This window comes from Rhinolophus sinicus, chromosome 4 (genome assembly GCF_057876585.1).
Source record: "Rhinolophus sinicus isolate RSI-liver-muscle chromosome 4, RSI-T2T, whole genome shotgun sequence".
Classification (NCBI taxonomy): domain Eukaryota; kingdom Metazoa; phylum Chordata; class Mammalia; order Chiroptera; family Rhinolophidae; genus Rhinolophus; species Rhinolophus sinicus.
Window position 1 is genome coordinate 34,026,871 of NC_142504.1, and position 15,260 is coordinate 34,042,130.

A 15,260-nucleotide genomic window follows, 5' to 3' on the forward strand; every position below is an offset into this window, starting at 1 on the left:
CAAGTGGTCACTGCTCCTAACCCCCATGTTGTGCAAGGGTCAACTGTGTGTATGTATTCAAATATATACACAAAGTCTGACAATTAAGTTTGCGAACTTGTTGCAATGATGTTGCTAACCTTTTCTGAAATCAGAAGGATTATTCATTATGAATTTGTATCACCTGGACAAACAGTTAACCAAGTTTACTATTTTTGGAAGTGTGAAATAGCTGCATGACGACCTGAACTTTTCGCCAACAGTTCATGGCTCTTGCATCACGACAATGCGCCAGCCCACGTGACACTGTCTGTGAGGGAGTTTTTAGCCAGAAATAACTAACTGTATTGGAACACTCTCCCTACTACTTGATCTGGCCCCCAATGACTTCTTTTTTTACCAGAAGATAAAGGAAATATTGAAAGGAAGACATTTTGATGACATTCAGGACAGTAACACAACGACAGCTCTGATGGCCATTCCAGAAAGAGTTCCAGAATTGCTTTCAAGGGTGGACTAGGCGCTGGCACTGGTGCAGGGCTTCCCAAGGGGAGTAGTTCTAAGGTGACTGTAGTGATATTCAGCAGTGAGGTATGCAGCACTTTTTCTGGGATTAGTTCGGGAACTTACTTGTCTGACCTCATACATATATTTGTGTAATATATTTAAATACACACACATATACAATATATAAAAACATTATATATACATATATACACATATATATATGTTTAAAACCAATTGGACAACCCTTTAATCCCTAGAATAATTAATGTAAATTACCTCTCTGATAGGAGAATGAAAACAAAATGTGACTAAGAAGAAATGTGTTTTAATTGATCAATAAAAAGGGAGATGAAGTGAAACATTGTCACCTATTTGTGCCACCATATGACCCTGTTATACAGCATACCTTGGCTTGGCTGATCATTCTCTTGTTCTCTTTTCAGTGTCATTTTTCTACCATTCATTTGAGCACGCAGTGCTTGAATTTCAGATAACAAACTCCTTCTATCTGCTTTCTGGAGGCATTCCATAGCTGCCTGATATTCAATACCCTGCAACAATGCAAAGTAAAAAAATCAAGTGAAGAAGTTATAAAGACAAGAAAATTAATAACCACAAAGTCTAAGGAAGAATGAATGGAACATACATGCTAAAATTGTATAAAGATATTATTCATTTTCTCTTCCTGCTCATTAGGATTTACTTTCTGGTTATTAATCTTTACATTTATTTTGAAATTCTTCAAACACAAGAAAACATGATGTATAATATAATAAACACCCATGTACTTAGCCTAGGAAAAAGCACCTATACAACTAAAGCCCCCTGTGTACAACTCCCTGAACACATCCTCCTCTGCACCACCTGCTGAAGAAATAACCAAATTCTAAGTCTGGCATTATTTTCATACTCTCTGTATACTATTACATACATACGCATATCCTAAACAACGTACAATACCGTTTTGCGTGTTTTAAAACTTTATATAAATGGCATCATATTGTGTTCATTTTGGTGTAATTTGCCTTTTTTACTTAAAGTGTTAGTGAACCATCTAGGCTGACACATGTAGACCTACTTTACACCAATTTTCATTATTATATAGTATTCCACACTACAAATAATATAGGACATTTTGAGAATCTTTTCATATAATGATTAGATACTCTTTATTGTCTTCCATGTGAGCACATATTTGTATTATTTGTTCGTTTTTCCATTGGTTGTATTAATCTCATTGGATACTTGGTCAGTAGTTTTCTTGTGATGTCTTTGGTTTTGAAACTCATAGAATAGGTTCGGAAGTGTTCCCTTCTCTTCTTTCTTTGGATCAATTTGTGAAGGACTGGTATTAATTCTTTTTTAAACATGGCAGTATTCACCAGTGAAGCCATCTGATCCTGGGCTTTTCTTTGTGGGAAGTTTTAGAATTACTAATTTAACTATTACAGGTCTATTCATGTTTTCTATTTTTTTCATGAGTTAGTTTTGGTTTGTATACTTTCAGGAGTTTGTCCATTTAATGCTACTGTAAATAATTATTTTTAAAATTATATTTTGTTTCCTGTTGAGAAATCAGATTTTTGTATCTTGATCGTTTATCCAGCAACATTATCCAACTTTCTTATCAATTATAAAAATCTGTGTGTATAAATTCTCTTTCGTTTTCTATGTAAGTAAATAAGGGGTCTTCCACAACCCCAATCCTTAATTATTTTTCTTGCTTTGCTAGCTAGATATTTAGGACAAAGTTGAACTACTAGACCCTTTGATAAGAAATAGTTTTAATATTTAGCTATCAGATATGATGGTTGTTGTAGGTTTTTGCTAGACATACTTTATTTAGTTCTAGAAATCTGTTTTTTAGTTTATTTGCTTTAAGCTATTTTAAAGTATGAAATTCTTCATTTTAATTAATTAGCCTTATCTCTTGAGATGACTACGTTCTTTCCCTTTGATTAGTTAAAGTAATGAGTTACATCAGTTGTTTTTAATAGTATGCACCCTGCATCCCTGGATAAGTGTAAGGTGATTGTGTCTTTAAAATATATAAATTGATGGATTTGGTACATTAATATTTTGTTCAGGATTTGTGCATCTATGTTCAGGAATAAAAGAGGTCCATATTTTTTCTTTCTTGTGCTATCTTTGTCTGATTTTGGGAACCAGGATTTATACTAGCTTCCTCACACAAAGATAGGGCAAGGGCATTCCCACAATCATCCAACAATGAGAAGCTTATCTGTAAGACTGGAATTAGTCCATGCATGTTTGGTAGACTTCACCTGTAAAACCATTTGGGCTTGGTGTAATTTTTGTGGATAGATTTAAAAAAAAATTGTAGTTAATTTCGTATTTTAATTTCAGATTCACAGAAAAGCTCCAAAAATTGTGCAAGGAATCCCCATATATCCTTCATCCAAATTCCCCAAATGTTAACCACACTTGCTTTACCCTTCTATCTATGTATCTGTGTGTATATTTCTACACACATATACACACGTATCATTTTTGTTTTCCAAAATGTGTGAGTATATGTTGCAGTCAGATGCTCCTTTAACCCTAAAAACTGTAATGTATATTTTCTATAAACAATATTCTTTTATGAACCACAGTACAATTATCGAAGTGGAAATTAACTTACTATAACCTACTATAATGTACAGAGCTTATTTAAATTTTGCTAAATGTCCTTAATAGCAAAAGGGCAGAAAATGATATATTAGTCTTCTTTTGTGGCCTTGAATTTTTGAGGAGTACAGGTTATTTTGTATGTCCCCTCAATTTTTAAAAACTTCTATTTTGAAATAATTTAAGACAAAGTTGCCACGTACCATTCAGCCAGCTTTCCCTGATAACATCTGACATAACTATAGTACATTATCGAAACCAGAAAACTGACATTGGTACAATACTATTTAAACTACAGCACTTATACATATATCATTAGTTTCTACATACACTCATTCATTATCTTGGTGTAGAGTACTATGAAATTTTATCACATGTATAGATTCATATAACCATCACCAGTCAGGATACAGAACTGTTTCATCACCACAAATAAATTCTTTCGTAGTCATCCTCTCCCCACTCCTAACCCGACAACCACTGACCTGTTCTCTATCACTATAATTTTGTCATTTCAAGAGTGTCATATAACTCAAGAGGTTCAGAGTATCAGTAGTTGTTCCTTTTTAATTGCTGAGTAGCATTCCACTGTATGGATCTACTATAATTTGTTCAACCATTCCCCTGTCAAAGGACATTTGGGTTGTTTCCAGTTTGGGGCTATTACAAATAAAACTGCTATAAATATTCATGCATAGGTTCTTATGGAGAGATAAGTTTTCGCTTCTGTCAGATTAAATACTGTGTGACTTGTAGGTTGTATGGTAAGTGTACATTTAATTTTATGAGAAACTGCCAGATTGTTTTCCAGAGTGATGCTCCCATTTTATATTCCTAAGAGCAATGTACGAGAGTTACAATTTCTCTGTCAGCACTTGGTTTTGTTACTAATTTTTATTTTGGCCCTTCTGATAGATGTGTAGAAGCCTCAATTTACTTTGGTCTAATGTGTCCCTATGAGCACACTTTGGTTATGCACAAAAGTGACGTTGTGAGCTTCATGTCAGGAAGTACATGGTGTCTGCTGGTTCCAGTACTGGGGATATTAACTCTGATCACTTGGTTAAGGTGGTATCGGCAAGGTTTCTCTACTACAAAGTTACTGCTTTTCCTTTCGTAATTAAAAAGTATTTTCTCTTTGAGACTCTGTAAGTATACTTCCCTGATCACAGTCAGTTGACTATCACGATAGTGTTTAACAAAGGGTGATTTATTAATTCTACCATTGCTTCTACCTGCTAGTCAACATTCTATTGTAAGAATTTTTATTCATTTATTATATTAGTATGAACTCATGAATTCTTATTTTACTCTTTGGTTTATAATTTGTCATTCTCGTTATTTAGTTTGATGTTGAAATTGTCCCAAATTTAGCCAGTGTGAAATGAACGCCTTCAAGCTGGCTTCTGTGATCCTCTGACGTATTGCCTTTATTCTTTTAGCAATTCCTTGTTAGCAAAATGAGATATTCCAGATTCATCCTGTATTTGCCCAGCCCTGGAATCAGCCATTACTACAAGAAGTCCTAATTCCCTTAATGGAGAATGTACTTAAAAATCAAGATCTGGAAGCTAAGTGTTGTGAGTAGATTTTTAACTACTGATTTGATTGCTTTACTACTTACAGGTCTTTTCAGATTTTCTATTTCTTCTTGATAGGAATATTTTTCTAGAAAAATTGTCCATTTCACCCAAGTTTTGAATTGACATAAAATTATTCACAATGTTGTATTATTTTAATATCTCACCTATATCTTTGGTTTTGATCCTCTTTTTATTCCTAACTTTTAAAAGTAAAAAGTATGCTTTATCTTTTCCTTAACCAATTCTCCAGAAAAGTTTCTATTATGTTAGCCTTTAAAAGAGCCAACTTTTACTGTTTTATCCTCTCTGTTGTACTAGTGTATGTATTTCACTAACTTTTTTCTTTATTATAGTTGAGCCTCATTATTTGTTGATTACGTATTAACAAATTTGCCAATTCACAAAAATGTATTTGTGACTCCCAAATAAATAAATGCATTGTTTTTAGTCATTTGCAAACATGTACTCAGTGGCAAACATTTAAACTGCCAGATGGACATGTTCCTAGCAAGTCAAACAAGGTGAGTGTGCCTTCTTCTTTCATACCTTATACTATAAATACGTGTCCTTTTTGCCATCCACTTAGTGATGTGTTCTTTGCACTTTTGTGCTTTTTTAAATTGGTGATTATGATGTTTAAAATGGTCCCCGAGCACAGTGATGAAGTATTATACTTTCTACTGTTTCTAAGCAGAAGAAAGCTACATTTTATGAAGGAAACGTGTGTTAGATAAGCTTCATTTAGGCATAGGTTATAGTGTTGTTGGCCATGAGTTGAATGTTAATAAATCAATAATATATAGTAAATAAGGTATCTTTAAACAGAAACACACATAAAACAAGGTTATGTACTGACTGGCAGACAAAATATCATGAGCAGGGGCTCACAGGAACCTAAGCCTGTATTTCCCCTAGTGGCCATGGCTCAACATTCACGGCAACTTTACCGAATCCACTGCAAGTAATGAGCTTGACTGAATCATATCCCTCCTAATTTCTTTGGGCTTATTCTGTTGCTCTTTTTCTAACTGCCTCAGTTAGACGATTAGCTCATTAATTTTCAGTCTTGGTTACTTCCTAACATAAGATAAAAACACTTAAGGTAATAATTTTTCTTCTAAATATTCTTAGTGGCTCCTGTTAGAATTTTAACCTTCAGACTTACTCTAAAACTAATCAATAACTCACTTTCTTTTTACTATTAAAAAGCATTCTCTCTTTTAAAGCTTTATATAAAGTTTCATTTTGATACCTGCTCTTGTATTCTTTGTTCCAAACAGTTTAATAATCCAACTGCATCTCTAGTACCTAGAGCTGTCAGCTCGGTCTGAAATGCAGCTAGTAAAACACTGCGCTCCTTTAAGAAAACTTGCTGAAGGGCAAGCAGAAGTTCACCTCGCCAGTCTGAGAAGCTCTCAGGAGATTGAGAACTATCATAAACCTAGCAGAGTATAAAAAAACAAAAGTTAGTTTTCAAATAAACATATTTAAAAAATGCTCTAAAAATGATGTTTAGCTACTAATCAAAATAAGTATTAGAAGCCTAGGAGCATGTGAATTATTTTCAAGAACATGACTTGGGGCATTTAAACAATATATACTAATTCATGTGAAAATACATCATAAAAGATAACGCATTAATTGGCAAGGTGCCTTACTATTGATAAAAATCATATAAAACTATTTAGACACATAATATTCTTTGAGTACCTCGGCTTGTCTTTGCACTTGCATTTTGGTAATTAAATCCTTAAGAGATGAGATTGTACTGAAGTAAGCTCTTCTTTCTTCTAGCCAAGATTCTGAAACTTGAACAGAATGGTCCTCTCCATCACTATAAGGAGACTCGGTGAGAGAGAGCACCTGCATGCCTTCATTATGGACAGCTCTCAGTAATCCCTACACACCAAAACCCAAAAGCCAGAATTATGACTTTTTCAAAGACTACAAAGTCAGACATACAAAGAGAAATACATTTTAAGAATACACTTTAATCAAGATAACTTTACCTAGTTAGGTTGATTTGGAAAAGCCACTGCAGGCAGAAAATACCAGCCTACCATTACTTCTTCCTATGAGGAATGGCGTCTTCCTATGCAGGGGTTAGCCAATCCCAGAATGAACGGCCTACAACTTTGTTCCCTCAATTTAGCTAACATACTCTTGGATTTTACGATTAGTCACTAATTTGACCAAAAGAAATACGTAGGAGATAAATTCTAGTCCTTGATAACAATTTAAGAATAATGACAAAAATATAATAAAATTTAAAAAATACTTATACAAATAATTATTAAATATATTGTACTTTAATATCTGCAAAACATGGAAATAAGACTAAACAGATGCCAACGTTTCTTCTAGCTCTGCGATTCTCCCTTCAGAGGGGATTTTACTGCATAAATTTCTAATTAAACTACTATGTTCAATATAGAAACCACACTGACTAAATTATACTAAAAGATATCTGTCCTTTAGTACCTTTATTTTCTTTGGAAATGAATCTGTTGAATTTTCACCTTCTTCTCCTCGGCCTTCTGATGCTGAGTCAAATCCCTGACTTTGTGTAAGATAAATTCCCCGACTCCAGTCTGATCCAGAATCTGAAATAAAGAAAACCATTGACTATTAAAAAGAAACAAACACTTTTAAACAAGTACTATAAAAATTCCAGAAATTTATATAACTTACCACTGGAACATACTTCTCTAGTTTGGTAAGCATCAGAATGTGTTAATACAGGAATTGAGGATCCCTAATTAGAGAAAACAAACAAACAAACAAACAAACAAGACATAACTATTTTTGCTTAATAAAAACAGGGTCCAATGAAGTCTTATTCTTTGTAAAATGCTGTTTTTAAAAAAAAAGCACAATTAGATCTGTCACACATTTCACAATAAATAAAACTATCCATGGCTTACATCATGTCTTTAGTTTTTTTCATGGCTATTACCATAAGAAGAAGAAACACTCATGAATTAAGAAATGAAAACATCACGGTGCAAACCTGCATAGGAACTTTGTGGGAAGTTATTATCTGACTGTACACAATGGAAAGATTTAAAATTGTAATTTTATCATAAGGAAGCAACTGTCCCAAATTTCTTTTTCTCTTAAAAACATAGAATTAAAAAAAAAAAAAAATCACAGAATGATGAAAAACATCTACTAGGAAAACCAATTACCTCTTTAGCTCTCAGACACTGTATCACTGCCTTCAAGGCACCGCATTCCTCGGTCAGTAACTGAACAGCAACGCAGTGCTCTCTCTTTAAGGTTTCCGTTTCTGAAATATGTCTGGATTCCATATCCAAAATTTCAGCAGCATGCAGCTCTTGCATCTGCTCAATTTTATCAGTAAACTGATTGATTATTTCAGTGACTTCTTCTGATGAACATTCATTCTGTAAATCAATCTGTATTCCTGCATTTCTAACACGAATATGTGGAGTCTGATTGCTGCTATTGACCGTGAGAGTCCTGTCTGTCTGGGATGTGGAGCTTTTACCCACTTTAACAGGAAGTGGCTCAAATAGGCAGACCTTTCTGTTTTCTTGCACCTCAGTCTTAGCTTCTTTTTCTAAGAAGCAGGATAATTTCTCTTCTGCCTCTGTGAGCTGATTCTTAACTTTGCTTAAATCTTTCTGAAGAAATGCCATATCCGTTTCTTTTATCTAAAAAATAATGGAAAAACAGTAGAACATTTAGTTAAAAATACTGAATGTAGAATTTAGGGTAAAGAAGAGAATATAATTCTTGCTAATATTTTCATTTTCCTCAGAACAGGAAAAACATTTCAGAAACATTCACAGTTTCCATACACATTTGTATATAAGTATGGTCACAGATGCCCACAGAAGTGAAATTATTTTATCAGCCTCTACTCTGGAGTCTCATGGGATATACAGTTCTCTTTAACATCTGTCATTCTCCTCCTTCATTAATAGGCTAGAGATTAAAAAACCATCTCCCTAAACAAAGATTCCAAGGAAAACCAAGCAAGAAGATGCTAGTAAAGAATTTATAATAACTTTTCATCACATTTACAAAAGCTTTAAATTTTTTTTAAGTTTTAAGTCATAGATCTGGGTTTGTTTCTATAGAAGAGAATATACTTTGAAATAAAATTAAGATAGGTAGATGTAATTGAATTAGAAGCTATGTTACTTATTTTACCAAAAGCTCTTCTTGAAGTTTTTCTGCCTTTTCTTTATAACTGGCAAGTTCTTCTTTGGTAGTTGCTAACTCAGCTCTAAGAACCGCAAGTTGATCAAAAAATTCACTTTCTTCATTGGTATGAATCAGCTCAGTATTTGTCTGAATGGCAGTGAAAAAACATAAGAAACATATCGTTTTCAAAACATATAACCAAGTTCAAAACACGTATACATTCTAAGGAAGTTTTTTCAGGAATGACTGCCTATAAGATAAAAGGGGTTGAAATAATCCATGGTCTTTGAAAAAATAGGGAAACTTTTTCAGAACCATCATTTTATAGTCTTGAGACAGTGAGAATGATTTTCTGAGAATGAAAGATAAATCATGACACTAGTATGTAGCCTAAAAAATTTATAAATTATTAATGAAAATATTGTTACCATTCAAAAACTAACATATATCACTTTCTTCCAAAGATATCAGGTATCACTAAGATATTTCTCAGACATTTTTTATACACAAAAACTCACATTACTATTTTACTATTGCTTATAGTCATTTATAGTTTCAGTGAGCTAGGAGGAAATAGACTAGCAAATGGAAAAAATTATTATCCTTTGCAAAATAAATTATATATTCATAGAATCCTGCTATATCAGTTAATCTCCTGGTGTTCAGATAAGACTGTACATCAACTATTCAAAATTATAAACTATAAAGTGAGGATATGAAAATTAAAGTCCTTTCATATCAGTCCTATGCTAAGAAATAACTGTGATTTCAGATCTCTACATAAGTAGACCTGGGTGAAATTCAAAATTTTCCTAGGAAAGTATGAAGTTTATTATCAGGTATAAAATCTGCAAAAGCCAATGACTTATCACTCACATGTTAATTCAGTAGGACACTAATACATTTGATACTTTCCATTACCTAAAAGGGATGATCACATAACATGCACGTTAGAGGGAAAAGGAAAAAGAACCCATACAAGTTCTAGAGGACATTTGCTCAACTTAACACTTCGAAGTCTCTTCCGACTGCTCTATTTAATGACTATGCCTGTGAAATAAATATTGTGATTTGAAGACCACAAAGTACAGCTCGTATCCATTATTCTAGAGATAATATGACTGTACACAATAGAAATATTTTTATAAAACCCTTTACGTATGAATTGCTAGATGTATAAGAACACCATCTGTAATTTAGTAAATTAGCAATCAGCCTACGGAACATAGAAAAGAATAGTTTCTTAGAGGAATATTTAAGTGAAAAAAAATCAAATACAAACTAACCTTGAGAACTTCAAAATCTCCTTGAGGGCTTCTTTTCCTTTCTTTGCCTCCCTGTTTATTCTCACTGTCCTCCAATAGCTTCTGTAGTTCTCGTAGCTTTTTTTCTTTTTCCATAGCATTTTTCTCTGCAATTTCTACTTGTTCTTTTTCCAAAATCAAACTAGTCTGCATTTCAACCACCTGGCTTTCTAATTCTGATATTCTCAAGGTTAGAGCTGATACATTTGACTCCATCTCATTTTCTGCTGGTGGATTTAAATTCTGTCTATTTGTTCTTTCAGGCTCTGATGAACTTGCTTGTTTTCCTTGACTGAGTTTTGCATATTCCTTAACTGCTTCAAGTTGGACCTGACTCACAAGAGCAGCAGCAACTTTTTCCTCAAGTATATTCTGTAGGTTAACAATCTTCTTTTTAAGCATTGCTGTTTCAGCCTGGCCTTGCTCTTGAATGTCCTTTATTTGTTTATAACACTGGGTAAGTTCTAAGTTCTTTGCACTCACAGTGCTCTCGAGATGTAGCACCTTTGTCTCCAAACTGTTGATGGAAACTTTGCTGTTTTCTTCAAAAGACTGGAAGTAAGTCTGGTTTTCTAGGGGTTTAAGAGCGTCCTCAGTACGGACAACTTCTAGTTCAGGTTTCTTTTTGCTTAGATCATCTATAGCCGTGTTAACACTTTTCTCTGATACACTCTGGATTTTTCCCCGATTTTCCTGTTCTCTCTTTAAGCTACATAATTCTTCTGTTAGCTGGTTCATTTTAAAATTGGTTTCTTTAAGCACATTTTTCGTGAAGGCCATTTCTTCGTTAGTGGTTTCTACTTGCTGTTCCAAAGCCAGTTTTTCAGCTATTACCATATCCAACTGATGTTTTAAACTATCTGCTTCTTCTGGGAGAGAATTAGCATCCACTGATGTCTTCTGTTCAATATTTGCCAATTCCTGTTGAAGTTTTTCAATCACTTCATTGAGCTGCTCAATTTCTTCTTCTCTATTTTTCTTCACACGTTCTTGATCACTCATCATACATTCTATTTGCATTTCAAGATCCCTTATCAGTTCATTTTTTTCTTCAATAACCTATCAGTTAATGAAAAAAGAGTAATATAAAAATATGTATTTATATTTTGGGAATTTTATCTTATTTTGGACAGGAGCTTCAAGTTTCATCACACAAAATAATATACCTCTCAGACACACTACATTAATTTTAATATAAGCCAAAAGTCCCCCCATCATATCAAAGATTTTATTTAGAACTTCATTCAGAAAGTTGTTAAATATAAAGTGATTTGCACTTTTAGTAGCTGAATTCCTATAAGTAAAATAGTATCAATACACTCTAATCGAAAAGGATGAAGTACTGAAATAAAAACAGTCTATAGCAGATGGCACCCAAAGGTCATTATCTTCTTTAACTCACAACAGAAGAATTTTTAATAGGTTTGGTTAGAATAATATGAGGAAATCTAAGTCACCAAAGACTCCCTGTAAACCATCAAAAATCTTTGACAATACTAGGAGGAGATAAAAATATACATAGCTTGTTAAATTAAAATTAATGGGTAAAAGAGAATTAAGGTTTATTTGCATTTTACATTCAAAGAGAAACTGAAAAATCACCATTTTGCCCTTTAAAATTCTAGTTTAACTTCATGTAATAATAGATTTTAAATTCGTGTACCTTATTATCCGTTGTAATATTAAGTTGATGCTGAAGTTTTGTAATTTGCTCATTCAATCGATCAATTTCTACTTCTTTTTCCTGCATCATTTGGGCAAATTTCCCGAATAGTACATGTTGGTCCTGAGTAGAGGTAGCATCAGATTCCTTTACAGCAAATCCCAACTTCTCCATTTCATCCTAGGGTCAAAAATAACCATCCCAGTTGGACAGATCATTACATGTGATTTTTAAACTTCTTTCAAGCAACTCTTACAAAAGATATAGTGCCCAAAATACACAAATGACAAAAATCAGAGATATTATACAGTTATTGTAAATCAATAATTCTTAAAATATTTTGATAAAAGATCTCAACATTTTTTCATTTATGATAAATTCAAATGTTTATGTTGATTTAAGAATAAGTACCATGTATATCAATCTGCAGCCCACGTTCCTCTGTTAAGCACTAGTTAGCAGCTGGATTTAGCAAATGCTTAATACTCAGGCTTGCACAAGACAAAACGATAAGTTATTTACAAAGTTTTGCTTAACTAATCACCTTAAATAATTTGTTTTCTTGTTTAAGTTCTTGTAGGCGGGTAGTAGATTCCTTTTTCTGTATTTCTAATTGCATATGTAGCTGCTGAACTTCTTCATTCTTATTTTCCAGTTCTTCTCTGAATTGCTCTAACTGTTTTTCTAAGTTCGTGATCTTCAATATCAAAATTATCAAAAGAAAAAAAACAAACGTTTATACAAATGTTTATTTGTCAAAAGAGAATGAACAGTGTTATATTAGTTCTATAAAGTGTATGCTTAAAATATGTGAACTGTAACAATAAAGGAAAGGGGTTTCTCAAAGACATGTGTCATTTCCAGACCTTGTCAAACTGAACACCCTTAAACCGTCTTGCCACAAGCAAAGAGGAGACCTTCGGAGGAAGGATACAGGAGCTAGCTCCTACCTACAATACCCTCTGATACAGCAGAGGAGTCATGGGAGGAAAGGGAAAAGTCTACATTTAAAATTTTTTATTTTCATATTTGATTTTAGTTTCTATCAAAAGGTTCAAGAAAGCTGTAGAATTAAATCAGTTACTTTTGCCACCAATGAGACTAGCTCAATTTAGTCCATATTAATACCCAACAAAAGATTTGGCTGCCATGTGCCTTGTTTAAGCAGAAGGAAGAAGAGTTGGAGGTCTGAAACACAGAAACTTAAAGAATACCTTAGTTATTAATACCATTTTAGGAAATTAGAGAGCTCCCATATGTAGGACAATAGAAATTTAGCTCATTTCTGAGGATTAGCACAAATGATACAGCAATTGATCTTTGATGGTTATATAGATGAAAACTAATGATGAATATTAAAAGCTAGTTATTGTTATATTTTAAAAATTGGGTTTGATTGAGGACAGGAACAGTCATTTAACTCATTGCTTTGTAGCTACTTACAAATATTTAATTAATGGATTTGCAAATATGTATTTATCTGATGATCAAATTGCTGCATTAAAAACAACCTAAGATCCGGGAGCAGCATGTAGCGGCAGCTAGCTCAGCTCAGAGAGCAGTCTAGAAAACATTTATTGCCTTAGAACTTGAAAGGGGGCATTACACACAGGCATGTAATCATAACCAAATCTTGGCAGTGATGAGGCTAACACCTTCAAAATTATTCAGCCTAATATTTCCTTAACAGAAATAGTATTGATACTATAGTAATAACCATCAGTCATAGACAATTTATTATTAAGTGCTTTACATGTAACAAACCCTTAATAAACTTATGACATCTTTACTAGGGTTATTCTCATTTCAGACGTAAGGAAGGGAGCCACTGAGAGAGCACTCCTGGGGTCAGAAGACGAGTATGAGGAAGCCAGCTTTTGAACCTGGGGAGTTTACCTCTGGAGCCTGATATTCTTAACTATCGTTTATTCTGCTTCTAATAACTAATGTCTAAGACTCATATGTAAATTATTTTCTGTAACACTGACATTAAACTCAGTAAACACATCTTAAATATACTTAGTTGTGCATATATGATTATCAGGTTAGTCTGCTGAAAATTGTGATGATTATATCTTCTTCCAAGTTACTGTATATAATTGTATTTATATCTATCCCTATCTTCTACAACTACTTTTGATGACAAGGTACTATTTCAACACATACAGAGATATGGTAAGTTCAAAATTGCTGCCTTACCTCACATGGTATTTATTTTCTTTATGATACAATAGTTTAAAGTCAAATACTTAGCTCTGTGATCTAAAACCTTGCTATTTAGTGTGTTCCCTGGGGCAGAATTGGCATCACCTGGTGTTAGATGCACAGATTCTGAAGCCCCACGTCATATCTACTGAGTCAGAATCTTCATTTTAACAAGATCCTGAGGGGATTCATATGCACATTGAAGTTAGAGAAGCACTGGTTTAAAGTACTAACATTCTTGTTATAACTAGCTGAACTTGAGGCATCACAGCAAGCCTTCAATTCCCAAAAATGACAATGTAGGGCATTCTTTCCTTTTATTCAGTCAGACTCCAGTTTCAGTCTCAGGTTGTCTTATTACTGAGTCTGTAACAACCCCAAAACAGAAGAATATTAAGGTTTAAAAATAGAATGGTAGCTATTTGTTTTAGTCTTGTTTACTTTAGTTACCAAATGATATCCAGACTGTTTGGATCACATTAATTTGCACCTATTTGTGTTTTCTTTTTAAGTGTTTTTATCTCTTTCAAATGTTTATATGTCTCCTCAGTTAGATTCCTTAAAGTCCGTCCAGTGCTGGTTGGACAGTGATGGTCTACACACGGTAAGAGCTCAATAAATGTTGAATGACGGTTTTTAATACTTCTACCAGCAAGGCAAAACATGCCCCCAGGCTTTGGAAGTACAGCAGCACAGAACTCCAGAATCAGTGAAATAAATTGGAGGAATTCTTGGTAAATCACTTACTATGTGACCATGAGCAAGTTACTTTAATCTCCCTTAAGCTTAGCTCGGTTTAGTCCTATCTGTAAAATGAAGATGACAATAGAGCCTAATTCTCAGGGATAGCATAAAGATTAATAACACAAGGCATTTAAATTTTCCAGCACAGATCTAAACAAAGTTAACTACTATTATTACATCACTAAACTAGATCTCATTAGCTCTACAGAGAAATAAAACCTATTGAAGACATCGCTTTCTTAAAGAAATTCTTCCTTGTATTTCTGTTATTTCCCTTCTCTTATCATCTTGAAACTCCTCTTTTAAAGTTTTCTTCTCTTTCTATTCATTCTCCATTTCTAAACATTGTAATAAACTTAAAAAAAGCTTTACACAAATTTAGGCTATGAGAGTAGTGGAAGGTATCTCAAATATAATGACATATAGACATCCTATATTTATACTCCATCAGATACCTGAAAACATTTGCCT

General features: G+C 33.4%; 1 protein-coding gene across 9 annotated transcripts in view; it reads right to left on the reverse strand.

Moving 5' to 3' along the window:
* AKAP9 (A-kinase anchoring protein 9) overlaps window positions 1-15,260 on the reverse strand; it is a 144,201-nt gene that overhangs the window by 16,588 nt on the left and 112,353 nt on the right. For 8 of the 9 annotated variants that reach the window (XM_019716634.3, XM_074340714.2, XM_019716663.3 and 5 more), the window contains 10 exons: window positions 12,385-12,537; window positions 11,841-12,020; window positions 10,160-11,236; window positions 8,880-9,020; window positions 7,889-8,377; window positions 7,392-7,455; window positions 7,182-7,303; window positions 6,411-6,599; window positions 5,953-6,141; window positions 893-1,037 (listed from right to left, as the gene is read on the reverse strand). In XM_019716634.3, coding sequence (XP_019572193.3) covers window positions 893-1,037; window positions 5,953-6,141; window positions 6,411-6,599; window positions 7,182-7,303; window positions 7,392-7,455; window positions 7,889-8,377; window positions 8,880-9,020; window positions 10,160-11,236; window positions 11,841-12,020; window positions 12,385-12,537 — 2,749 coding nt within the window. The remainder of the gene's footprint in view (window positions 1-892; window positions 1,038-5,952; window positions 6,142-6,410; window positions 6,600-7,181; window positions 7,304-7,391; window positions 7,456-7,888; window positions 8,378-8,879; window positions 9,021-10,159; window positions 11,237-11,840; window positions 12,021-12,384; window positions 12,538-15,260) is intronic. The other variant, XM_019716620.3, reaches the window with a different exon arrangement.